Below are 26,892 nucleotides of genomic sequence, written 5' to 3' on the forward strand. Positions count from 1 at the left end.
GCAAGTCTTGTAGGGGTCAGGAGGCCCCCCACAAGCTGGCCAAAAGTTCCTGGAGGTCCAGCGGGGGTCAGGGAGCGATTTCCCGCCGCGAATCGTTTTCGTACGGCAAATGGCGCTGGCAGGAGATCGACTGCAGGAGGTCGTTCAGCGAGGCACCGGAACCCTCGCTGAACGACCTCCTGCAGTCGATCTCCTGCCGGCGCCATTTTCCGTACGGAAAATGGCACCGGCCATACGCGTATGGCCGGCGCCATTTGCCGTACGAAAACGATTTGCGGCGGGAAATCGCTCCCTGACCCCCGCTGGACCTCCAGGAACTTTTGGCCAGCTTGTGGGGGGCCTCCTGACCCCTACAAGACTTGCCAAAAGTCCAGCGGGGGTCCGGAAGGACCTCCTGCCGTCCAATTGTGTTCGCCTATGGCCGCCGCCATTTTTCGGCACCATTTTGGAAAATGGCGCCGGCTGAACACAACAAGATGCAGGAGCAGGAGCCCGTTCCGGACCGCTGCCGTTCCGGACCCGCAGGTTATTTAACTCATTGGGGGGGGGGGGGGTTCGGGAGGGTGGGGGATTTAATTTAAAGGGTCAGGGGTGGGTTTTAGGGGGTTTTAATGTGCCGGTTTTGCGATTTTACGATTTTTCGATTTTTCACGATTTTTCACGATTTTTCACGATATTTTACCCCCCCAAACGGCAACAATACGATTCCCTCCCCCTCCCAGCCGAAATCGATCGTTAAGACGATCGAGGACACGATTCACATCTCTACTCAATTCTTCTACGAGCCACTTACCTGGCAGGCATCCGCAACATAATAGCAGATTGCCTCAGTCGTCAGTTCCAACCACACGAGTGGTCCTTGGATCCAACGATAGCAACCAAGATCTTCCAATGCTGGGGTCAACCAACAATAGATCTCTTTGCATCCCATCTGAACTACAAAGTGAACGATTACTGCTCCCTTTACAACAGGAGAACAGCCTACCAAAGGACGCCTTTGCTCGCCTTTGGAACTCAGGCCTGTTATATGCGTATCCACCGATACCACTCATAACCAAAACTCTAGTGAAGCTACAACAGGACAAAGGGACCATGATACTCATAGCCCCATACTGGCCTCGACAAGTATGGTTTCCCACACTGCTAGACCTCTCAGTCAGGGATCCAATTCGCCTGGGAGTAGCTCCCAATCTGATAATTCAAGATCAGGGTCGGCTGCACCATCCCAACCTTCAATCCCTGTCCCTGACAGCATGGATGTTGAAAGCTTGATCTTACAACCACTCAACCTTCCGACCACTATCTCTCAAGTGCTGATAGCTTCACGTAAACCTTCCACTAGAAAGAATTATTCCTACAAATGGAAAAGGTTTACTTTGTAGTGCACTCAGAAATCTTTAGATCCTTTCACTTGCCCCACTACCTCACTACTAGACTACCTATACCATCTTTCAGACTCTGGTCTTAGGACTTCATCTGTAAGAGTACATTTGAGTGCAATCTCAGCTTACCATAACAAGCTGGGAGACGCACCTATTTCTAAACAACCTCTAGTAAGTAAATTTATGAAAGGTTTAACTCACTTAAAACCTCCAGTTCATTCCCCAAGCATACAATGGGACCTGAACGTAGTCTTAGCCAGGCTCATGCGTTCTCCATTCGAACCCATAGATACCTGTGACCTTAAATATCTTACATGGAAAACTGTATTCCTCATAGCCATTACATCAGCTAGAAGAGTCAGTGAACTACAAGCACTTGTCACATACGAACCTTTTACAAAGTTCCTACATGACAAGGTGGTCCTCTGTACTCATCCAAAATTCCTTCCAAAAGTAGTCACGGAATTCCACCTAAACCAATCCATAGTTTTACCAACATTCTTTCCAAGACCTCACTCTCACCAGGGAGAAAGAGCCTTACATACCTTGGACTGTAAACGTGCGCTATCCTTCTACTTAAACCGCACTACAGTCCAATGGAAATCCAGTCAACTATTTGTATCTTATGATCCAAACAAACCAGGTAAAGCAGTGGGTAAACATACTTTGTCAAACTGGCTAGCAGATTGCATACAGTTTTGTTATGAAAAAGCAGGCCTTACTCTTCAAGGGCGAGTAAAGGCACATTCAGTCAGAACAATGTCAACCTCAGTAGCACACCTTCGCTCTGTACCTATTCTGGACATTTGTAAAGCAGCAACATGGAGTTCTCTTCACACCTTTGCAGCTCATTACTGTTTGGACAAAGAAGGAAGACAAGATTCAGCCTATGGACAATCCGTCTTACAAAACTTGTTTCCAATTTAACACCAACTCCTTCTACATCCAACCTGATGTGATCTTCAGCTGATTCATTTCAACAACAATACTTTACTGTTGCCTCAATCCCAAATGACTCAGCCTCTAGATTGCTAATCACCCATATGTGAGAACTAGCATCCTGCTTGTCCTGGGATAAAGCAAAATTGCTTACCTTGTAATAGGTGTTATCCCAGGACAACAGGATGTAGTCCTCACGAAACCAACCCGCCACCCCGCGGAGTTGGGTCCGATACGTTTTATTATTTTATTTTTGGCTAACGCTAATTGCTACAAAACAGACTGAAGGGAGACCCCTGTGGCAGGGAATATCATGGCATGCTGGGCATGCTCAGTAGGCACTCTGGTGCCAGTCAAAAGTTTCATAGAAACTTTGAAAGAAGTTTTTCCGTACATAGGGCTCCATTACTGATGTCACCCATATGTGAGGACTACATCCTGCTGTCCTGGGATAATACCTATTACAAGGTAAGCAATTTTGCTGTTTCATCTCTCCTCTGCAGCACTGAAGTGGAGGCTAAGACAGGACTAATGAATCCTCCTAAACCTTCATCAGCTATTACTTCTTCCATTTCTGATGATGAGAATCCCATACAAGATGATTCTTCATCGGAATCAGAAGCAACCAGTGCCTGCGCTACATTGTCAAAGCTAAGTTGAGTCTGCTGTCGCACTGCTGCTTTTGGGTGTCGCCATTTTGTCTGGCATGACTCGGTCTCCCCTTCCCTCACCTCCAAAACTACAGGGTCAGAAGCAGGTGGTGTTGATGCATCATCTTTAAATTTCATTTTTTTCTGGATGGAACTGCCTGCCCCTCTAGAGTTTTTAGATTGGAAAAGGCCCCTTTTTTAACTTTAATGGGGGACTGGCACTGCCTTTTGAGGTGCCTCCTCTCCCAGTCCCAATCACTCAACCACGTCTAGCTTTCCCTGACATTATGGATTTAATGTCACTGCCTACTAATTAGTGATAATTAAAAAAATTATTTCCAAAAGAGGCCCACTGGGGATTTGGCTTCAGAGAGCACCCCTGTTCCAATATACATGAGTCTGGAAAACTGCCCACAGATGCATAGTGCAGTGTTTTGATGTACACTGCAACTGAGACCGCTGTATGTGCACACACCAAACTTGTAATTAAAAAAGAGGCTTACTGGGAACTTGGCTTAAAAGAGCACTGCTGTCCCAATATATGTGAGTTTGGAAAACTGCCCACAGATGCACGGTGCAGTACCTGGATGTACACTGTAACTGAGACCACTGTATCTGCACACACCAAACTTGTAACTACAAAAGAGGCCTACTGGGGACGTGGCTTAAAAGAGCACTGCTGTCCCAATATATGTGAGTCTGGAAAACTGCCCACAGATGCATGGTGCAGTGCCTGTATGTACACTAAAATTGGGACCGCTGTATGTGCACACACGAAGCTTGTAACTACAAAAGAGGCCCACTGGGTATTTGGCTTCAGAGAGCATCCCTGTCCCAATATACGTGAGTCTGAAAAACTGCCCACAGACACACGGTGCAGTGCCTTGATGTAAACTGCAACTGAGACCGCTGTATGTGCACACACTAAACTTGTAATTAGAAAAAGAGGCCTAATGGGGACTTGGCTTCAGAGAGCACTCCTCTCCCAATAATATATATGTGACTCTGCAAAACTGCCCAGTGCCCACTGATGCCCAGTGAGTGCACTGTCTTCTTGGCTTAAAAGAGCAGAAAGAGACAGCCTGAGTTCAATTTAAAAAACTGCAGTTAAATAAAAAGGATGGCTTGCTTGGCACAGCAGCAAAAACAAAGAAATATCTTTTTCAATGGAAAATTCTATCAAAGTAGCTAGCAATTGAATATATATCTCCCACCCACAACACCCAAATCCTGCTTGCATCCTACTCCAGGGGGTAAAATTTTATTTATTTAGTTAAAAGTTTTTATATACCGCACTGCAGGGTAGAAGTCTATCCATCTAGGCGGTTTACAATAAGAACATACACAATTTCGTAACATACATCATTTAAAATACATCATCACATTTAGATTAAAATTATTTATCATGTTAAACAGTGTAAGGTTCAGCATGGAAGAGTTTGTTATTGTATATTGTAAGCACGTGTGAAAAGGTAGGTTTTTACCATTTTTTAAAATTCTGTACGATTTGCCATTAAACGGATATATTCTGGAAGTAAGTTCCATAAAGTTGGACCTGCAACTGAAAAAGCTCGTTTTCGAGTTAGTGCTAAGCTGGCAGTTCTTATTGAGGGAATTTCCAGTGTGCATTTATCTAAGGAACGGAGTTTTCTGGTGGGTCTGTATATTCTCAGTAATGAACACAGCCAAATTGAGTTGGAGTTATATAGTAAATTGTGAATGATTGACAGAATTTTATAAGTTGTGCGGTATGGTATTGGAAGCCAGTGTAACTGTTGTAATATAGGTGTAATGTGTTATTTGTTTGACACATTTCATAACATTTTTGCTGTGGTGTTTTGAACGAGTTGTAATGGTTGAATTGTAGATAATGGTAGACCAAGGTATAAGGAATTGCAGTAATCTAGGGTTGTGAGAATCAAAGCTTGTGTAACTAAACAAAAGTCATATGGTAATAGTAGTGCTTTGAGCTTTTTCAACATATGTATTTTGAAAAAGGATTTTTTTTTACTATTTCTGATATATTGTCAGACAGTGATAGTCTAGAATCAATGATCACTCCTAAATTCTTTGCATGGGATTTTATAGGTATGTGTTGGTTTTCAAACATGAAGGTTTGAGGTGGCTGATGAATTGAGTCCGGTACCGTTGATAGATAAATTAACTCTGTTTTGGTGGTGTTTAATTTTAGCCTGTTATGAGATAGCCATATTTTTATTGTTGTTAGAGTTGCAATAGCGAAAAGGTTTTAGACCAGGATTCAGTGAAAGGAACGGTAAACTGTATGTCGTATGCATAGATTTTAAAGTTTAAGCTTAATTCAGCTAGGAGACGACATAGGGGTAAAATATATATGTTGAATAGCAGGGCTGAAAGTGCAGAGCCTTGCGATATGCCTGTTTTTGTAGTGTACCAGTCAGATTTGGATGTGCCCATTGTAATTCTTTGTGGGCGATTTGCGATGAAAGATGAGAACCATTTTAAAACTGTCCCATTAATGCCAATCTGAGATAAGTTGGAGAGCAAAATATCATGATTTAGTGTGTCAAACATTACAGATATATCTGCCACTGCTAGCAGTTTCTCTCAGTGGCACAGACAGAGAGACTGTCTCAGATCAATAAAAAAAAACAAGTGTGGTCAAATAGAGCATGGCTAGCTGCGGCACTGCAGCCAAAGCGAAAAAATATCTTTTTCAATGGAAAATTCTATCAAAGTAGCAAGCAATTGAAATCAGATTTCAGACACTCAAGACTAGCTCTGAGTACAGCCACCTCCCCGGACCACCTCCCCAGACCATCCCCGCAAAGAAAGTGTGTGGCACACTGCATACTTAACGTATAAATAGTGCTACATCATCAGGAATAGCGTCACAGAGCACTGAGTGAGAGCGGTGATTGGCTGCATTAGAAAAATGCTTACATTGCTTAGCTCTGATAGGTTACATTCTGGTCTCCTTGCCAACCTGTCTGACCCACTCTGTGACAGGGCTGTGAGGTCACTTATGACTCACAGGAAAGGGCTGGTTTTTTGCTATGGATACTCCCACATGGCCTTCTCATATTTCATATGGCCTCTAAGAAATCACTGCGAGCTAAAAGAATGAAACTAATGATATGTTTGTATTCGTGGGGGATTGCGATACGTTTCGCGAACCCATGAATACAACGAATAGGGATGTATGCATTGCGGATTGCCAATCCGTTGAAAATGAATGCACATCCCTACAGGTTAGGCCTCACCAAGGCCCTATACAAGGCATCATCACTTCCTTTTTCTTACTGGTTATTCTTCTCTCTAATCAGCCCAGCATTCTTCTGGATTTCGCCATTGCCTTGTCACATTGCATCATCACCTTCAGACACTATCACTCCAAGGACCCTCTCTTGGTCTGTACACACCAATCTTTCTTCACTTATCACATACAGCTCTTTCGGATTACTGCCCCCCCCCGGGTGCATGAATCTGCTTTTATTGGCATTGAATCTCCTCTTCTAGGTCTTCAGCTACTCTTCAAGCTTTCATTTCCTTTGCTCCTTCAAGCATGTCTACATTGTTGCAGATCTTAGTATCATCCATAAATAGACAAACTTTACCTACTATCCCTTCTGCAATGTAGTTCACAAAGGTATTGAACAGAACTGGTACCAAAATTGATCTCTGTGACATACAGTTCAACAGAGTTCTCTCTTCAGAGTAGGTCCATTTACTATGAAATGCTTTTTCCCATCAGTCAATCAGTTTGTAATCTATGCCATTACCTTGACACTTACTCCCTAGAAACCTCCTATGCAGGAACACATCAAAAGCTTTGCTGAAATCCAAGTAGATGACATTGAGCACTCTTTCTCAATAGAATTCTGTAGTCACCCAATCAAAAAATCTATTAGATTTGTCTAACTGGATTTTCACCTGATGAATCCGTCCTGCCTGGGGTCCAGCAACCCACTGATATAAATAGTTAACTTCCTTTTTTTCAGCAGCATCTCCATTAGTTTTCCCATCACTGAGGTAAGGCTAATTGTTCCTGTTGTTTCAGGCCTCCTCTCTGGTCCCACTTTGTGAAATGGGACCACCACCACTCTTCTCCAGTCTTGTGGCATCACTTCCATTTCCAGAGATCTATTGAACAGGTCTTTCAGCAGACCCGCCAGCACATCTCTGAGCTCCCTCAGTAACCTGGAATGTACCTCATCCGGCCCCATGGCTTTTTCCTCTTTCAGTTTACCTAGCTCTTCCCATACATTCTCTTCCATAAACTGAGTTTTGTCTACCCCATCCCCATCTATGGTCTTGTCAACCAGCAAAGCACCTTCTTCAAGGTCTTCTTTAGTAAAAACTGAACTGAAGTATTTGTTTCATATTTCTGCCATTTCTTCTCTCTCTACACCTTACTCCTTGTCTCCTTTAAATTTCACTAAAACTCTTCGGCCCTCCCTTCTTTCTGAAAAAGGTTTTGTCACTTCGCTTAACCTCTCTGTCAGTCCTTTCCTCCATTTGACATTTGTTCAGCAATTTTATTCTTTATGATAGTTTCTACCATTTTGCCTTGCACAGATGTCAGACTCGTTAGGCTGTAGTTTCCTGGATCACCCCTTGATCCCTTTTTAAAAAATTGGCGTTACATTGACAACCCTCCAGTCTTCAGGTACCAACAATGATTTTAATGGTAGTTTACAATTATTAACAGCAGGTCTGCAATTTCATTTTTTAGTTCTTTTAGCACTCGGATGTAAACAATCTGGTCCAGGTGATATAGTTTGTCAATTTACCCTATTGTATCTTTCAGGTACATTGATATTTGTTTCAGTTCTGCTGAATCACCATCTTTGAATATCCTTTCTGGCATGGGTAACTCTCTTATATCTTCCTCAGTGAAGACTGAAGCAAAGAATTCATTTAGTCTCTCAGCTATAGCTTTGTCAGTCCTAAGTGCCTCTTTTACCCTTTGATCATCCAACTGAATCCTTCTTAGTCTTTCTACTTCGAAAGTATCCAAAAAAGTTTTTATTATGAATTTTTGTTTCCATGGCAAGCTTCTTCTCAAAGAAGCTTGCCTTTTAAACCTGCATGGTCTTAAACCATTTTTGTCAACTACTGATTTCTGTACTATATTGCAATCTTTAGTAATTACTAAATTAGATTACTGCAACTCTATGCAGGTTTACCAACATATATGTTGAAATGCTTAGAAACAGTCCAGAACACAGGTGTGAAATTAATCACTGGTACAAACCTATCATTTCACATCACCTGCGTTTTGCGTTCATTGCACTAGCTCCCAATACAGTGGAGAATACAATTTAAGATTGTAATGCCAATTTATCATGCACTTAGCAGAGATACACCACTTTGTGTTAGTTTGCTTCTTAAGATTTAAAAACTCCTGGGTGCATTAAGATCTGTTAGCTATAACCTTCTAGATATTCCACCAATTTGACAGGCATGCCTAGATAAAACCAGAGAAAACATTTTCTGTAGTGGGTCCAAAACTGTAGAATAGGCTACCAGATGGACATGCATGCTATACAATGCTACTCCACATTTAGAAAACAGGTAGACATTTTATTTCAACCAGGCTTTAGATCACAATGTTTCTTAGATTATGTGCTAATTATCTTTGGAAAGATTGTTTCAGTAGACTTCAATATTTAATGTTAACATTTTTGTTTTTGTAATTATTTTAATCTTATTTTTACCTTCTGGTTTTACTTTTTGTTTTAAAGTAAATTTTAGTTTGTGTGTTTTTTAATCTGTTCATGCTGTCTTAAGTTTTATATTTGTATCATGATTTCTCGTTTTCATTTATGTGATTATGATGTGTGTTTTCTGTTACTTGCCAAATTGTTAGAATTGTACGGGCTAGAAATCAGTTAAATGAATAATATGCTCATTAGATGCCAGTTTGCTGCTATTCAGTTTCCCACACAGCCCTTTCTGAAACTCAAGAATCCTGTTTTCACTGTTTGACCATCCCCTCTTTCTTGCCACGGCCTCCTTTCAAAGCCCAAAACTAGGTGATTTTACCCTATAGTGTCTATCTCTATATGTAGGTGGGCAAGAGTTAGTACTATTGTAGTCAATTGTAGGTGGTGACTGTGTGAATAAATCAGTCCCATGCCTCATCAACAGGCTACACTTTCCCTCCAACAGTCTTTAGAAGGGAACTTTTTCTATGAGACACTAAAAATAACCAACACAGACTTGCAGGTGAATTTTCAAAGGAGTTACACATGGAAATGTAACACACTATTGTAGCAATTTTCAAAAGTCATTTATCCATGTTGTGCACTTAACTGGGTAAAACTTTGATAATTAAATGGCATATATTATAGCAATTTTCCAAAACACATTAACTCAGGTAAACTGTACTTAAAAATGTGAAACCCAATTTTAAGCATGTAAATGCTTTGAATATCAGGCCCTTTATAAATAAGGAAAATACCGTATTTTCTGGCGTATAAGATGACTGGGCGTATAAGACGACCCCCAACTTTTCCAGTTAAAATATAGAGTTTGGGATATACTCGCCGTATAAGACTATCCTTCTGTGTCACTACATAACCATACTGTATGTGGTACCCAGTATACAACAACCAGACAATCACGGCAAGCGATGTACCTTACCGGCGATTGGCTGGTTATTGTATACAAATCCTACTTGGATTGGTCAGCTCTCCCTGCTTGCCCAGCCCTCCCTGTCTCCAAGACTATCAGAGCGGTAACGCATCCCTCTGGCCCACCCTTGTATCCTATTACTGGTACCTCCTTCTCTGCCTCTCAGATCTCGCTCCTGAGGACTGCAGTGAAGCGGCGCAGATGTGTATGTGCGAGATCTGAGAGGCAGAGAAGGAGGTACCGGTAATAAAGATGTGAATCGGAACCGGAATCGGTTCTGATTCCGGTTCCGATTCACATCGTGGTTTTTTTTTCGTCCGGCCCGATCGGATTTTTTTTTATCGGCTGCGCCCGAGCCGATAAACAAAAAACCCACCCCGACCCTTTAAAACTAATCCCTCAGCTTCCCCCACCATCCTGAACCCCCAAGACCTGCCAAATTAATTAAATACAACCCCCACCCTCCTGACCCCTCCAAGACCTGCCAAATTAGTTTTCTACAACCCCCCACCCTCCTGACCCCTCCAAAACCTGCCAAATTAATTAAATACAACCCCCCACCCTCCTGACCCCTCCACAAGATCTGCCAAATTAGTTTTCTACAACCCCCCACCCTCCTGACCCCTCCAAGACCTGCCAAAAGTCCATGGTGGTCCAGTGGGGGTCCAGGAGCGGTCTGGGAGCGATCTCCTGGACTTCGGCCGTCGGCTGCCAGCAATCAAAATGGCGCCGACGGCCCTTTGCCCTTACTATGTCACTGGGGTCGACCAATGGCAGCGGTAGCCCCTGTGACATAGTAAGGGCAAAGGACCGTCGGCTGCCAGTAATCAAAATGGCGCCGACGGCCCTTTGTCCTTACTATGTCACAGGGGCTACCGCTGCCATTGGTCGACCCCAGTGACATAGTAAGGGCAAAGGGCCGTCGGCGCCATTTTGATTGCTGGCAGCTGATGGCCCAAGTCCAGGAGATCGCTCCTGGACCCCTGCTGGACCACCAGGGACTTTTGGCAGGTCTTGGGGGGGTCAGGAGGGTGGGGGGTTGTAGTAAATTAATTTGGCAGGTCTGGGGGGGTCAGGAGGGTGGGGGGTTTTGTTAGATTTTTATTTTTGTTTATATTCGCTCCATAAGACGCAGACATTTTTTCCCCCCACTTTTGTGGGAAAAAAGTGCGTCTTATGGAGCGAAAAAAACGGTAATTATTCGCCCTATAAGACGACCCCCGACTTTTGAGATTTTCAGGGGTTAAAAATTCGTCTTATACGCCGGAAAATATGGTAACTTTTAAAAGTAACAAATTCAGACATAGAAAGCTACTAGGAAGTATATAAAAATCTTTCTTCTTGGATGGAGGATTATTATTGTGAAGAATCAGAATATATAATTTGAAATTTTGATCTGTTATGTTTGTGCTTGTCAGACATCTCTCTTTGTGAAGACTGCAGTGTACAAAGGTTCGTTTGTGCTTCTTAAATATGAGTTAAAAATATGGTAAAATATGCCTCTAATATTTTTGCAGGAACCAGCAACATGGGAAAAATGTGAGTATTATAATTTATTAATATGAATTAACTCACAAAAATTGTAATAGAGGACTATTATGGTTATAAACATGGTAAAATTGCAGAAAAATATCAGCCCAAGGGATTTTTAAAAAATCAGCCCATTGGGTATCTGTCTGACTGTCTTGTGCACTTTCGCAAAAGCAAGTGAAGCTGACTCTTCAGAGGTACATCATGTGACCTGTCGCCTGGCACAACTGAGCCAAAAAATCTCCATCATAAATTTAACATTTTCCCTAAATATGTATTAGAGCATGCAGAAATGAGCAAGTAAAGCTGCAGTCACCCTTCCAGCCATGCTGTCAGTGGGGCTTCCTCCTCCTCCTAAGTTTGGTTGCATCTCTTATGTATATATATATATCCTGGATTTTTGGTCTGTATTTAAAGTCTCTTGCCAACCAATCAGCTTTTGAACCAGTTACGAAGTAATGTGACAACCACACTGCCAGCCAGCGTCAGACATACATACATAGCATCTCAAATGCAAATGCACACATACACTCTTTGTCTGTGTCTGAGGTGGTATGTGAGTAGGTGTCTTTCTCTCTGACACAGAGATACTTATACACACATACTTCCTCGCAGCTTGTGGATGTATCTTTGTGTATATGTTTCAAAATGGCATCGGCCAGCCTTTTGCCCCTAACTTGTGTCAGGGCTGCCCAATGGCACCGGTAGCTTCTGTCACAAAATAGAGGCAAAGGGCGGCCAGCGCTATTTTGAATAATGGTAGCCACTGGGCCAGGAGTGGGAGGTTGCTCCCGGTCCTCTGCTAGACTATCATGGAAATTTTGGTGAGTCCTGGGGGGGTCGGGAGGGTAAGGGGGTCAGTGGAATACTTTAATAAAAAGGAAGGTTTAGGGTGGGTTCAGGGTTTTGTTTTTTTTAACTAAAGAAAATAAAACAAACAAAAAATAAAAACAATGCAGGGATGGACAGAAAATGGCCCACCCCCGCAATAATTCGAAAAATGAAACAAAACGTTTTCTCACAGGACAAGCAGGATGGTAGTCCTCACATATGGGTGACATCATCAGGATGGAGCCCAATCACGGAACACTTTTGCAAAGTTTCTAGAACTTTGACTGGCACCTACTGGGCATGCCCAGCATAGCATCAACCCTGTATCCAGCAGGGTCCCGCTTCAGTCTTCTTTTTTCCGTGCAGCAGTAGCCGCACGGGTTAAGGAGCTCTCTTGAGATTCCTGACAGGAATTTTCCTCACAGAACTTCTTCAAAAATTAAAAATAAAATTTACTCCATAGGGGTCCCCCTATCAATAGCCATACTCCGCGGTTGAAAGGTAAGTTTTTACTCTTGTTGTGGTCGATTCCCGTCAAGTTTTTCCTTTGGGGCCTACTGGCCATTGACCTCACCGTGGCTAAATTTTTGTTGGAGTCATGTGGTCGGGTTTTCGTTGGTGCCCCAACAGTGCTCGAACAATGTCCATCACTGACCCGCACGGGGTCTGTGCAATGTGTCTGGGATCCGACCACGATGTCCTGTTCGGTGCCGCTTGCTGACATTTGTAAGGCTGAGACCTGGAGTTCTCTCCATACATTTGCAGCCCACTATTGCTTAGATAAGAGTGGCAGACAAGATTCCATCTTTGGCCAGTCTGTTCTACGCAACTTGTTTTCAGTTTAATTACCCAACAGCTTTCCACCACCCATTTAGGGTTCAGGATGCCCTCCTAACCAGAATGCCACCCTTGTTGTGCATGTTGCAAGTCTTTGGTGTATTTGGTGCATTGGTCGGGCATCCTCAGCTTGGTACTCACCCATATGTGAGGACTACCATCCTGCTTGTCCTGTGAGAAAGCAGAAATGCTTACCTGTAACAGGTGTTCTCACAGGACAACAGGATGTTAGTCCTCACGAAACTCACCCGCCTCCCTGCGGTGTTGGTTCGTTTACATTTTCTTATTTTATTTTTTCGCATGTACTGTTTTGCTATATTATGAGACTGAAGGGGACCCCTACAGGATGCAGGGTTGGTGCTATGCTGGGCATGCCCAGTAGGTGCCAGTCAAAGTTCTAGAAACTTTGACAAAAGTGTTCCGCGATTGGGCTCCATCCTGATGATGTCACCCATATGTGAGGACTAACATTCCCATTAACTGTATACTACACAAAGACTGCTACTTTCTGGTTTCCCAGGCTCTGCTCTGCATACCTACTTAAAGGAGAGGGGAGACCAAAAGTGGTCCATGCTGTTCCTCTAGGGCTTAAAAAAAAAAAGGAAAAATTAAGCCTTGGCAGAGAACCAAGAGCACAGCTCCATATGGAATCCTGCATTCCGATATGCAGCCAGTGCAGCCAAGGCTGGTGCCAAGGGTATTAGGTACCATAGGTGAACCTCTCAGCCTTGTACCCCTCCCACAGACTTTCCCTTAAGAATGTAAGAAGTTGCCATACTAGGTCAGACCAAGTGAAAAAGAATTTTCTCAAATTTGTTTTAAATGTGCTACTTATTAACTCCATGGAATGCCCCCTAGTCCTTCTAATATCTGAAAGAGTAAATAACTGATTCACATTACCCATTCTATTCCTCTCATGATTTCATAGACCTCAGTCATACCCCACCTCAGCTGTCTCTTCACCAAGATGAACAGCCCTAACTTCTTTAGCCTTTCCTCATAAAGGAACCAGTCCACCCCTTTATCAATTTGGTTGCCCTTCTCTATTTCTTGTCCAGTGCAACTATATTTTTTTTTGGTGCAGAAGAGGCGCAGACACATGCACACACATCCATGCAGGCAGGTAGACACACAGGCAGAGGCACACGCACAGGCAGATACACATACATGCAGGCAGGCAGAGACACATGCACAGGCTCCCCCAAGTGCACATAGGCACAAGCACAGGCAGACACACACACATACTCATGTAGTCAGACACACAGGCTCCATCAAGTACACACACGCAGGCAGAGCACAAACCTAGCTAGGTAGATGCACAGGCTCCCCCAAGTACACACACAAGCAGACTGTTATAGTCCAGAATCCACGAGCAATGCCAATATTGCTATATTACAATAAACAGAGAATCTCTGAACTCAGGTACATTAGAGCCCAAGAACTGAGCCTTCCCTCACAAAATAAAAAATGATGCATTTATATCAGATTTTACATCAAAAAGGACATTCAAAGTTCAGTCTTATGAGGAAAAACACATGTATATTTACATGCACTGCTTTGATGCCAACCAGAAACCCCTGAAAAAAAAAGACATTTGGATTCCGTGTGGCATTAGACCTATTGTACACTTGTTGGATGAAGGAATTATTATTTTTTTAGTCAGTACTGGGAGTGTAGTCCAATCTTCTTTCTCATCTGTTAATGTACTGTAATAAAGATTCAAATCAAAAGTGTTTACTTCAATCTTGCTTTAATGGAGAAACCATGTTTTTTTTCTTTAAAGTGATATATAGAAGTCACTTCAAAATCTCATCATTAGCAAGTCAGCCACCTGACATAGTATGTGTTTTGCATGGAGCTGCATCAGGTGGGATGAAGTTAATATCAAAATATCACTTCACAAAAACTATAAAAGAATAGTGATAGATCATCAAACAGCAGGTCAAGGAACAAAGCTACCAACAGCAAAAATATAATAATATGATGACAACATACCATATGTAATAAGGTGCCCATGTTCTCTCTTGTATGTTGGAAAGACTACCTATATGATTAAAACAAGAATTTTGTAACGTTGTTCACGTATATGCCTTTTAAAGAGTGTCACCCTTCTTTTCTCATTGGTTAGACAAGTGTCACTCTTATTTCTGAGTTAAGATTTTTCATTATAGAAGTGGTTACCTACTGCATCTGCGGGGATAATTTTTCAGCCTTTTTGATATAACATGAGCAGCGCTGGATCTTTGAATTAAGGTTCCTAGCACTGAGGGGCTTAAATGGTAAGACTGAGTGGTCTGCTTTTTCATCTTTTCTCTTTTTGATTTTCATGTGTTTATGTCTGCCTCCTGGTTTGATTGGCTGTGTGAAGTCATGTGCCTTCTGTGAGTGTCATTGGGGGAGGGTAAACAGATGACTTTACTCACAATTTACTGGCCTTGGGTGACTGCTCTTTGATTGGTTCATGTTTTGAGTATTCCTTTTCATTGGTTGGTTGTTTTATGGCATGCTTATTTGATAATAAGTTAACTGCTCAACCTGCATCTCTATAGAAGCCACTCTCTTTGACATTTGCACGTAGACCTGTTTGGTATGTTGTCGTCATATTATATTTTTTAATATATTTTTGCAGTTAGTAGCTTTGTTCATCTGCTGTTTGACAATCTATCACTGTTCATTTATAGTTTGTCTGAAGTGACTCTTCAATATTCAATATTTTCAATAATATTCAATATTCAATATTGCCTTATTCATGGTAATTAATATCTCTACCGCATAATCAATATCCCTACCTCACAAGGACAATTCATTAATGCTTTAAGCACATTGACAGGCATTTACGTTCTCTCTATTTAATCCCCAGCTTCTTTTCTATGCTCCAAGTTGTAATACTCCCTTGTTTTATTGTAACTGCATACCTTAACCTTCTCTTGTTTAATGTTTTTTATCATTATTATTACTACAACTATTATTATTATTATTATTATTATTATTATTATTAAGACAAATGTTAGTTTTTTACCTTGTTTGTTACCTATCCACTTGTTAATTGTAAACCGACATGATGTGATATCTATTGCGAATGCCGGTATAGAAAAACTTAAAATAATAATAATAATAATATTGATTTCATCTCTTCCGATGCACCTTCATACAAAACACAGACTTGTCAGGAGACTTAGAAACATGGAAACATAGAAATGACGGCAGAAGAAGACCAAACGGCCCATCCAGTCTGCCCAGCAAGCTTCACACTTCTTTTTTCTCATACTTATCTTTTTCTCTTGGCTCTTAGTAACCTTAGGTTCTATTTCCCTTTCACCCCCACTATTAATGTAGAGAGCAGTGATGGAGCTGCTTCCAAGTGAAATATTAAGTTTGATTAGTTGGGTAAGCAGCAGCATAGCTCTCTGCCGTTGAAGCAGAGAGCAATGCTGGATATGCGTGAAGTATTAGTTTTTCTTCTCCCCTGCCGTTGAAGCAGGGAGCTATGCTGGATATGCATTGAAAGTGAAGTATGCCTTGAAAGTCACATTAACTATCATCAAATATTGAAAGCCTAATAATTGGTAATTGAATAAGCCTAATAATTGGTAATACCTATAGCCCATGAACCCATCCCTGTTTTTATTTTTTTGTTTTTTTTTTTTTTTAATTGGGAGATGGCAGCCCTCCATCCTTCCGCTCCGTGAAAGTGGAACACCAACCACTGGCCACTGGCATCCCGCTCCGTGAATGCCTCTGTGGCTACTGCCGCTCTGTGCAGTGTTTTGCTGCCTGCTCTTTATACGCGTCCTCTAGACCTGATGGATCCACAGTGTTTATCCCTTGCCCCTTTGAAGTGCTTCACAGTTTTGGACTTCACCACTTCCTCCGGAAGGGCATTCCAGGCATCCACCACTCTCTCCGTGAAGAAATACTTCCTGACATTGGTTCTTAGTCTTCCTCCTTGGAGCCTCAGCTCGTGACCTCTGGTTCTGCTGATTTTTTTCTGATGGAAAAGGTTTGTCGTTGTCTTTGGATCGTTAAAGTTTTTCAAGTATCTGAAAGTCTGAATCATATCACCCCTGCTCCTCCTTTCCTCCAGGGTGTACATATTTAGATTCTTCAATCTCTCCTCGTATGACATCCGATGAAGACCCTCCACCTTTCTGGTCACCCTTCTCTGTACCGCTTCAATCTTGTCTCTGTCTCTTTGTAGATACGGTCTCCAGAACTGAACACAGTACTCCAGGTGAGGCCTCACCAAGGACCTGTACAAGGGGATAATCACTTCCATTTTCTTACTCGATATTCCTCTTTCTATGCAGCCCAGCATTCTTGTGGCTTTTGCTATCGCCTTGTCGCATTCTTTCGCAGACTTCATATCATTAGACACTATAACCCCAAGGTCTCTCTCCTGCTCCGTGCACATCAGCCTTCCCCCCCCCCCCCCCCCCCATCGAATACAGTTCATTCGGATTTCCACTCCCCATATGCATGACTTTGCACATCAATACCATCAATAGCACATCAATACCATCAATAGCAAGACTGACTTGCTATTGATGGTATTATGAAGTGTCTTCTAAATATCTCTTTAAAGAGAAAAGAATCACAGTTTCTCCATTAAAGCAAGACTGAAATAAACTCTTTTGATTGGAATCTTTATTACGATATATTAACATATCAAAAAGAATATTGGAACACACTTCCTACTACTGACTGAATTTTTGGTGTGTTCCTATTATTCTCTACCATCCTTTGGTGAATTATTATTTTTGGACATGGGCCCAACCTGAGGAGGCTCAGTGACTGTGATCAGTGAAAGGCTTTCAGCTGATGGTAAAGCAGCAGGAGGAAATTTTCTGGCTGTCTCCTACCAGTAGAGAAAGAGACATGAAAGGTGTCAAAATCCTTCAAATCCTTCAAATCCTTCAAAATGCGATGGCAAGAATTACCACCAACACCCGTAAGACTGAACACATAACCCCCATACTAAGGGACCTGCACTGGCTTCCCATACCATACCGCATTAAATATAAAACCCTTACCATCCTGCACAACGCCCTTCATAAAAACAATCCCGCCTGGCTTAAAGACATGCCACACTTCCGTACCTCCAATCAACCCACCAGAAATGCCCTCGCAGGCACCCTACACACCCCACCTCTCAAAACTGCACACCTCTCCAACACCAGAGATAGAGCATTTACCATAGCCGGCCCCACCCTTTGGAATTCACTTCCCCATTACCTACGACTTGAGCCTTCCTTACAGTCTTTCAAAAAAGGCATCAAAACCTGGCTGTTCAGGCAAGCCTACCCAGATAACAATCAAACCTAGCCCACTCCCTATCCCTTCCATCACCGTCCTCCCTCCTTTTCACCCCTCAGTCACCCCTTCCCCCCCAGCCCCCCTGAATTTTTTCCAAAGAACTTTCCCCCCTCCCACCCCTCCCCCTGCATCAGCCTCCCTCTCCGCCTCCCTCCCCCCCCCCCCTTTATTACTGACAAAGCCTTAACCCTAACAATTAATCATGCTATGGATTTATTGTAAATAAGTACCTCGCCCTAACTTATAATCTTAGAACCCAGTTACAATTATGTTCCTTTTATTTTATTTATCAAGTTGACTGTTCCTCTCTCTCCTTCTGCCCTATCCTTTCTTGCTGCTCTTCCCCTGCCCATCTCTCACCATTTTCTACCTGCTCCCCTCTCCCCCACCCCTGTTCATTGTATTTTCTACCTGCTTCAGTTATTTGTAAACCGGCATGATATGCCCTATGAATGTCGGTATATTAAAAGTTTCATAAATAAAGGGAAGGTGGAAACATTTTCTGCCACCACGGTGATGGAAACAGTCCCATAGAACATCAGCTGACTTCACAGGGAAAAGAAATAAAACAAAAGTGCAGGCCCGTGTGGCCATGGCTGCAGCTGTGGAGAAAACAAGAAAACAGAAATGAGTGGAGAGTCTTGGAGGAACCTCCCATTCTGCAAGAAGAGCGGCTGTGGGGCATGGTGTTGGTCACAGTAGCTCCACAGCCATGGGACTACTGCCAATCTGCCCCTGGTTATAAACATAAATACACAAACGTGAGGAACGTCACTTATGGCCAGCTTAGTTTCTGTAAATGCACCATATTGCACTGTCTTGGCATCACATATGAGGATTATATGATACAAAAAAAGGATTATTTTTTTAAGAAATATAATACAAGAGGACATAACAGGGATGCTTTTCACATTGTTTCCTTTGCCTCATTTGGAGCTCCCTTTTTATTTTAGCCTTAAAAATGGAACTTTTGAAATGTATTTTCAAGGTATCCCAAATCAAATGTTTTGACATACACAGAGTCTCATTATTGTTAAAGAACTCTTATTTCTTATTGAAGGGCTTCCACAATGTCTGGGTTCCTAGGTAGGATTGTGTTCAATGATCACCTCCTCTGCCTTAAGTAATATAACTTAGGTGACAGTTAATCAATCTAAGTGCATGATCTGACCAGAAAATATCCCCTACCACAATTCTACTAACTCTATCAATCCAGTTTTTACAACCAAAAAAAATGTCAATTCATGGGTAAGAGTTATAGACAAAGGAATAAAATGTGTACTCTCTTTCATTTGTGTGAACATGACTCTAACTATCTTAAAACCTATCATTCTTTTTACATCTAAAATATTGCTATCTTCTTTTGTATATACATATACTTTTCCAGTTTTATCAAGATCTCAATCTAATATGAGATTGAAAGTCTCTCTTAGAAGTATGCTACTTTCATCAAATGTCGATAATTCAGTAAGTAGTAGGGCCAAAAATTCTATTTGATTTACATTTGAGCATAAACTGAAATCAGCACCACAATTTGGTCATCAATCCTTCCTTTAACTATAATGAACCTCCCTTCCGGATCTCTCTTGACTTTATCCATGAAGAAGGATTTCCTTGAAAAAAAACCTGCCCCTCTTTTTTTCCTGAAGACCCAATGAGGCCAATATTCAGTTCACCGTTTAGTGGACAAGTTATCCAGGTAAAGTTAGCTGGATAAATTGTCCCGGATATTCAGTGGGAGAAATGTACCACTGAATATCCCCGATTAAAGTTTTCCGACTAACCATAGTCAGATAACTTTAAATATAACCAGTTATTCTTTTGGATATTGCCGGTTATGTATAAAGTTATTTGGCTATGGATGGCCGTTTAACTTTAGACTTAACCAGCTTTATTCAAATGAATATAGCCAGTTAAGTTATATTCCAGTTAAAAATAAAGAAACAAAAACCAAAAAAAAACAGAACTCACATTGCAGCCTGTCCCCCGCCTCCCTCCTCTGAGTTGCAAAGGCCCTACGGGGCTGAACTTTCCTCTCCCACCCCCCTGCTCCCACTTTCCCTTTTAATTTGTTCAGCATATTTTGCAGGCTCCAGATCCCCCCCTCAACCCTATTTTGCAGGCTCCAGATCCCCCCCCCCCCTTTCCTTTCTACAACTCCTACTCCATACCTTTATTTGTAGTTGGTCTTCTGGTTCGCATACCCTCCTATCGTGATCCAGGACCAGCGCTTCTACTGGCGCTTCTGCCATTGCTAGACTACTATGATGGAGGCATATGCTTCCATTGTAGTAGCCTAGCAACAGCAGATGTGCCCATCCCAGATCACAGTAGGAGGCTACCGTGAACTGGGAGACCAACTACAATTAAAGGGGGGGGGGGGGGACATAGAAGGGAAAGGGTTGGGATGGGTGTTGGGGGGATCTGGAGCCTGCAAGAGATGCTGAAAAAAATTAAAGGGAAAGTGGGGGAGGGGTGGCTCCAGGACCCAATAATTTTATTTTAAACATGAAATAGGCCATTTTGGGAAGGGGTTGGCCAGTTCAACCCCGTAGGGTCTTTGGAACCTGGATGGGAGGGAGGCAGGAGGACAGGCCACGATGTGAGGTTTTTTTTTTTTGTTTTTTTTTTAACTGGAACGTAAATTAGCCGGCTATATTTTTTTGAATATAGCCAGTTAAGTCTAAAGTTATATGGCCACATGAGGTCGAATAACTTTAGACCTGTTTCCAAGTAAGTCTAAAGTTATGCAGCTAACTTGGAACTAGATTTATCATTTTGCTATAAATATAGCAGAAATAGTGCCCACGATAAAAAAAGAAAATGGGAATGGCTAGGCATATTGTAGCATTACATCACATAGATAAATATCGAAAGAGAAAACCTCTGTATAGAGGCAATATGACATGTTATACATACCACTGTAAGAGGTGAAACTTTCAACTTGGGGCAGGTTTGGAGCAGGGAGGTTTGAAAGGAGGGTGGCTTTATATACACAGTCAGAGGAATTAACTGCAAATTTGATATAATTGATGAATTTCTATCATTGGAATCAATGAAAGGTACCAACAATAGGTGCTGATTTCTACAGTGCAGTGTTTTAAATTTGTAATTAATTCCTCTGTGTATGTAAAACCACGCCCCCCAAACCTGCCCCGAGTTGAGTGTCCTTTCTTTCACTGGTATATATAAAGAAACAAAAAAACAGGCAATATGGACCACTAACTATGCTTGTTACATAAATAACAATACACTCCTAATAGAGTGGAACAAAAGCACTTAGAGAGTCAAGGAACTAGTACGTGATTTACAGACTAGTTTTGTTACTACAAATCTTTATTCAAAAATGTACAGACAAGTTCAAATGCTAAGTGTTAAAGTACTAACAATGAGAACCTAATTGAACCTAATACAAAGTTGCTCTAATGATCCATAGAGAAAAGTAGCAAATTAACAATGTTGCATTATGAACATCAAGAAACATGTTACTTTATGATTATACAATAATGAATCTAACCACATGAGACAATACACTTTGAATACAGTTTAACAATCCCAGATGAAGAAATACAAATCTACATAGGCTGTTAGTCAAACTTTTGCATAGGTAAGGTAATTCTATAATATCTAATGAGGTACAAACACTCTGGTGGCTGCAAGTTGGATACTATTTTCAGAAGCTCAAAACAAATCAACAAAGAATTGTTATACGATATAACATTCATTCATAGCGTACTGACAGAAAAAATGCTAAAGGAAGGTGTTCCTGTTGGGTATGTTGTTATTATATATATATATATATATATATATATATATATATAGCATATTATATTGACTCTATACAGAGACTCCCTCTCTCTCTCCCTTACCCCTTGTGCAATAAAAACATTTTCCCAACGAATGCACAGAGAAAAAGTTGTACGTTAAATCCTGTGTTACTCTACCGCAATCCACGCTAGCAGGCCTTCATTTCCATTAAATCCTTTAACTCCATTTGCATACTAAATGTAAAATTAACATACTAACATACATTGTGATATTTATCACATGTGTTAGGGCCCTAACACGAATTGAAAAATGACCCTGTTAGTCAGATATACCTGATATCGAGCTTTATCCATTTATCAAATCACGTTAAGGTGCTTATCACATGCATTAAGGCAGTTTTCGCATGCGATAAGCACCATAACGCGTGGTGCAATGCAAATTTTTAAAAGGGGAGGGATTGAGGTGGGATTTCCATAAAAGTGAGTTGGTTTTATGAAGCCATAACGCACGATATCGCACAGTTTTAATTCCAAAAATAATGACACTGTTATGGTTACGTGTGTTTGGTGGATCCTTGGGTGCTGTGGGGATGACCATGCCCACAGGGAGGAGCCCCATGAGGAGCCACAGCACTGGGCTAGACTCATACTACACAAACACAAGATAGTTCTTTATTAAACAGCTTGAAGATATCCACCAGAGGTGGCAGTAAAGAGACAGTCTGTAGTTGCAATCTCAGGGGCCTCTGCAGAGGGAGCCCTTCACTCCTTGATGACATCAGGAGGTTCTGCAGCAGGTCTCCCAGTGAGGAGATACAGTGGATGAAATAGATTGAGAGTTAGAGTATTCACTAGGTGTTGACTGTTTGTATGCGATTCCACCAGGTATGTTGTAGAAGGTACAGGCAGGGAGAGCAGGCCCTCAAGGAGCGAGTACCTGTTCCCTGTAAGGCACCTGAAATAAAGCAGAGGGCCCCCAAGGAGCAGGTACCCAGGTTAGCAGTTATCCCGAAGGGCAGAGGGAGCTTCCTGCGGCAGCACGGAAGCGGCAGAGTAACATAGACAGGAACAGATTTGAGTCCTTGCTAACTCAACGAGCTAGCAAATTAGTGAAGGTAATATACCCGAATAGCATGAAGACAGCATAAGGGAACACCCTAGAGGTTCACGCCAAGGGTGGTACAAAGATGTAGGTTGTGCACGCACCCTAGTAGGTACCTGGGAGGAGCAATGGTGGGAGGCTCACCATAGCCGTTCTGGGGCCGCCAGAGAGGTCGGCTTGTAGACGCGGCGGTAGCCATCTTGCCCAGGTAAGCAGGAGGAGCCGTGATTAAGGTGAGGCAAACGGGGTGAAGCCTTTTAGGACTGATGGACACAACAGACACCTTTTTCAATTGTGTTAAGCTGTGTGATATCATGCATTGTTCCCATAATACACATTTTTCACAAATTCCTTTTTGGGCATTTTTAGACTGGGGAAGAGCCTGAGATATGAGGGAGCGTGTTTTGGGTGGGGAGGGGTGAAGTGGGGGGGTGGGATGGGACAGCGGCATTGATCGCTGTTCCGGAGCATTACGCACCGGCTGGCTGCCGGTCCACACAACTTACTTCAGGTCAGGCCCTGAGGTAAATTGGGAAAAAAAATGAAAAAAGGTAGGAATTAGGGGTTAGGGAGGAGAGCAGAACAGGAAGGGAGGTTAAGGTAGGGGGTAAAATTTGCATGAAATTTGTGTGAAATTTGCAGAACTGTGTACCCCCCTTGCCTGCGTCGTGCGCACATGTGCACACTGATCACAAAATCCGGCACACATGTGCACATGGCTCAATTGTATAACATGCGCATGCTGGTGTATGCATGTAATAAAATTGGAGCATCCATGTGTGCGCACCAGGAAGCATGTGCACATGGATGCGCACGTGCACCTTTCAGAATCTACCTGTAACGGGCATAGACAGCTTAGTGGAGCCCCTGGGAGGAGAGCAGGAGTTCCCATACTCCCGGACCTGTTACCTGTGATGTGGGTGAACTTATTCAAGCACTGTTTGGACTTGAGTGTGTTTCTTTCTTGAACTGAGAACTGTTCAGATTTGGATTACTTTAAAGTGCACTGTTATACTGACATGAAGGCTGGATGCCATTTTGTGTTGAACATCACTTCTCACTGTAAAGAGGTCACTATTGCATAGCCAGAACCTTCTTGGTGTTTTCTATTGGCTGTGATCTGGCCACTGACCTCTTGGCCATACCATAGCTTGATTAATTACAGTTGTAAAGCAAGTGATGTACAAACAAAATCAAATAAGGCTAACAAATTAAAGCTAAGTCAGAAAAACATAAAAAGATCAAAGCAAATAAAATTACAGTGTAATATACATACAACAAACAAATTAAAATGATTAAAATCGGAAAGTAAAGCAATGACCTAAGTGAGGTAAAAATAAAACCATAAAATGTTGCGGCTCTCGGTTGTTGAAACCCCCGACGGGGCTCTCCTTCATCCACCGCCGCCTCTCTTAAACACGGCTCAGCGTGGCACGCTCCGCTCTGCGGCAGGCCGCCAATGCCATCCTCCTCTCTTTAGTGGGGCTCGCCCTAGGTGCACGCACAGGAGGCCCCGCCCTTTAAAGGGGCAGTGGCGGGAAAGCCAAGCCCGGCTCCGGAAAGTGACGTCAACAGGCGGGGGTATTTAAACCCTACAGATCCTTCTGAGCACTGCCTTTGCAATGGCTCATCTCTGCTGAGTCTTTAGTTGCTGTTCCGGTGATTCCTTGTTCCTGCTCCATGCCTTGTTCCTGTTCCGTGCCCTGTCCTGTTCCTGTATCCAGTCCTCGGCTTGACTTTTCGGTTTGACCTCGGCTTGTCTTCTCATTTCTGATTGCCTGCTGCCCGTCTTGACCACTGACCTGTTTGTTTCGTTCCTGACTATCTGCTGCCTGCCTCGGACCTGAGAGGAGAGGATCACCTTGCTGGTGGCTGAAAGGAATCAGTAAGGTTTTGCTTGGGACATGGTCTTTTTTAAAAGTATTGGGAAAAAGTTAACTATTTTGTAATATTATTTAATGTGTTTGTGCTTTTAATAGTCAGTAAGACAGCAAATAAACAGAAGTTAGACTGTATTTTTAAATAGTCAGTCAGTAAGGCAGCTAGTAAGCAGAAGTTAGTGTTTGAATACTAAAAAAAAAAAAAAGTAGCCAGACGCTAGAAATAAGCTAGGAGCAGTGTATACCTAAGTAAAAAGGTTGAAAAGTTCAGTTTAGTTACTCACCTTGGAAAAGTACTGAGGTAGTGTGATTTGGTTTGATTAGGTACCAACATTTGTTAATCAAGAGATCAGTGAGTCACTCTGGCTGACTTAACTGAAGTTAGGGAAGCTAACCAAATTGGTAGTGTGTTAATAATGGGAGATTTCAATTACCCTAATATTGACTGGGTAAATGTATCATCGGTACATGCTAGAGATATAAAGTTCCTGGATGGAATACATTACATTTTTATGGAGCAATTGGTCCAGGAACCGACAAGAGAGGGAGCAATTTTAGATCTAATTCTCAGTGGAGGACAGGATTTGGTGAGAGAGGTAATGGTGGTGAGGCCGCTTGGCAAGAGTGATCATAATATGATCACATTTGAATTAATGACTGGAAGGGGGACAGTAAGCAAATCCACGGCTCTCGTGCTAAACTTTCAAAAGGGAAACTTTGATAAAATGATAAAAATTGTAAGAAAAAAACTGAAAGGAGCAGCTACAAAGGTAAAAAGTGTGCAAGAGGCATGGTCATTGTTAAAAAATACCATCCTAGAAGCACAGTCCAGATGCATTCCACACATTAAAAAAGGTGGAAAGAGGGCAAAACGATTACCGGCATGGTTAAAAGGGAAGGTGAAAGAAGCTATTTTAGCTAAAAGATCTTCATTCAAAAATTGGAAGAAGGATTCAACAGAAGAAAATAGGAAAATGCATAAACTTTGGCAAGTTAAATGTAAGACATTGATAAGACAGGCAAAGAGAGAATTTGAAAATAATTTGGCCGTAGAGGCAAAAACTCATAATAAAAACTGTTTTAAATATATCCGAAGCAGAAAGCCTGTGAGGGAGTCAGTTGGACCATTAGATGATCAAGGGGTTAAAGGGGCAATTAGAGAAGATAAGGCCATCGTGGAAAGATTAAATGATTTCTTTGCGTCGGAGTTTACTAAAGAGTGTGTTGGGGAGAAAACCGTTCCAGAGAAGGATTTCATGTGTAATGATTCAGATGGACTGAACCAAATCACGGTGAATCTAGAAGATGTGGTAGGCTTGATTGATAAACTGAAGAGTAATAAATCATCTGGACCAGATGGTATACACCCCAGGGTTCTAAAGGACTCAAAAATGAAATTTCAGACCTATTAGTAAAAATTTGTAACCTATCATTAAAATCATCCATTGTACCTGAAGACTGGAGGATAGCTAATGTAACACCAATATTTAAAAAGGGCTCCGGGGTTCCCTCCCCCCTAATCTGACCTTCCCACCCCTTCCCCTAACCTATCCCCCCAGCCCTATCCTAAACCCCCCAAAATTTTTATTTTACTTTTTGCACCTGTCTGCGATCCTCTGACACAGCGGCAAAAGGAGGTCGTTCAGCGGAGGTCCGGAACCCTCGCTGAACGACCTCCTGCAGTCGATCTCCTGCCGGCGCCATTATCCGTACAGAAAACGATTCGCGGCAGGAGATCGCTCCCGGACGCCCGCTGGACCCCCAGAGACTTTTGGCCAGCTTGGGGGGGCCTCCTGACCCCCACAAGACTTGCCAAAAGTCCAGCGGGGGTCCGGAAGCGACCTCCTGCGGTCAAATCGTGTTGGTCTATGGCCGCCGCCATTTTGCGGCGGCCATTTTGCAAAATGGCGCTGGCTGAAGACAACACGCTTCAACAGCAGGAGCCCGATTCGGACCGCCGCTGGACCCCAGGGTACTTTAAGGCATTTGGGGGGGGGGGATTTAATTTAAAGGGTCGGGGTTGGGTTTTAGGGGGATTTAGTG

At 42.4% G+C, this 26,892-nt stretch overlaps 1 protein-coding gene across 1 annotated transcript in view; it reads left to right on the top strand.

Moving 5' to 3' along the window:
* NUGGC (nuclear GTPase, germinal center associated) overlaps positions 1–26,892 on the top strand; it is an 864,070-nt gene that overhangs the window by 407,323 nt on the left and 429,855 nt on the right. The window contains exon 9 of the mRNA XM_029596224.1: positions 11,107–11,128. Within this exon, the coding sequence (XP_029452084.1) occupies positions 11,107–11,128 (22 nt within the window). The remainder of the gene's footprint in view (positions 1–11,106; positions 11,129–26,892) is intronic.

Source organism: Rhinatrema bivittatum, chromosome 3, assembly GCF_901001135.1.
Source record: "Rhinatrema bivittatum chromosome 3, aRhiBiv1.1, whole genome shotgun sequence".
Lineage (NCBI taxonomy): Eukaryota > Metazoa > Chordata > Amphibia > Gymnophiona > Rhinatrematidae > Rhinatrema > Rhinatrema bivittatum.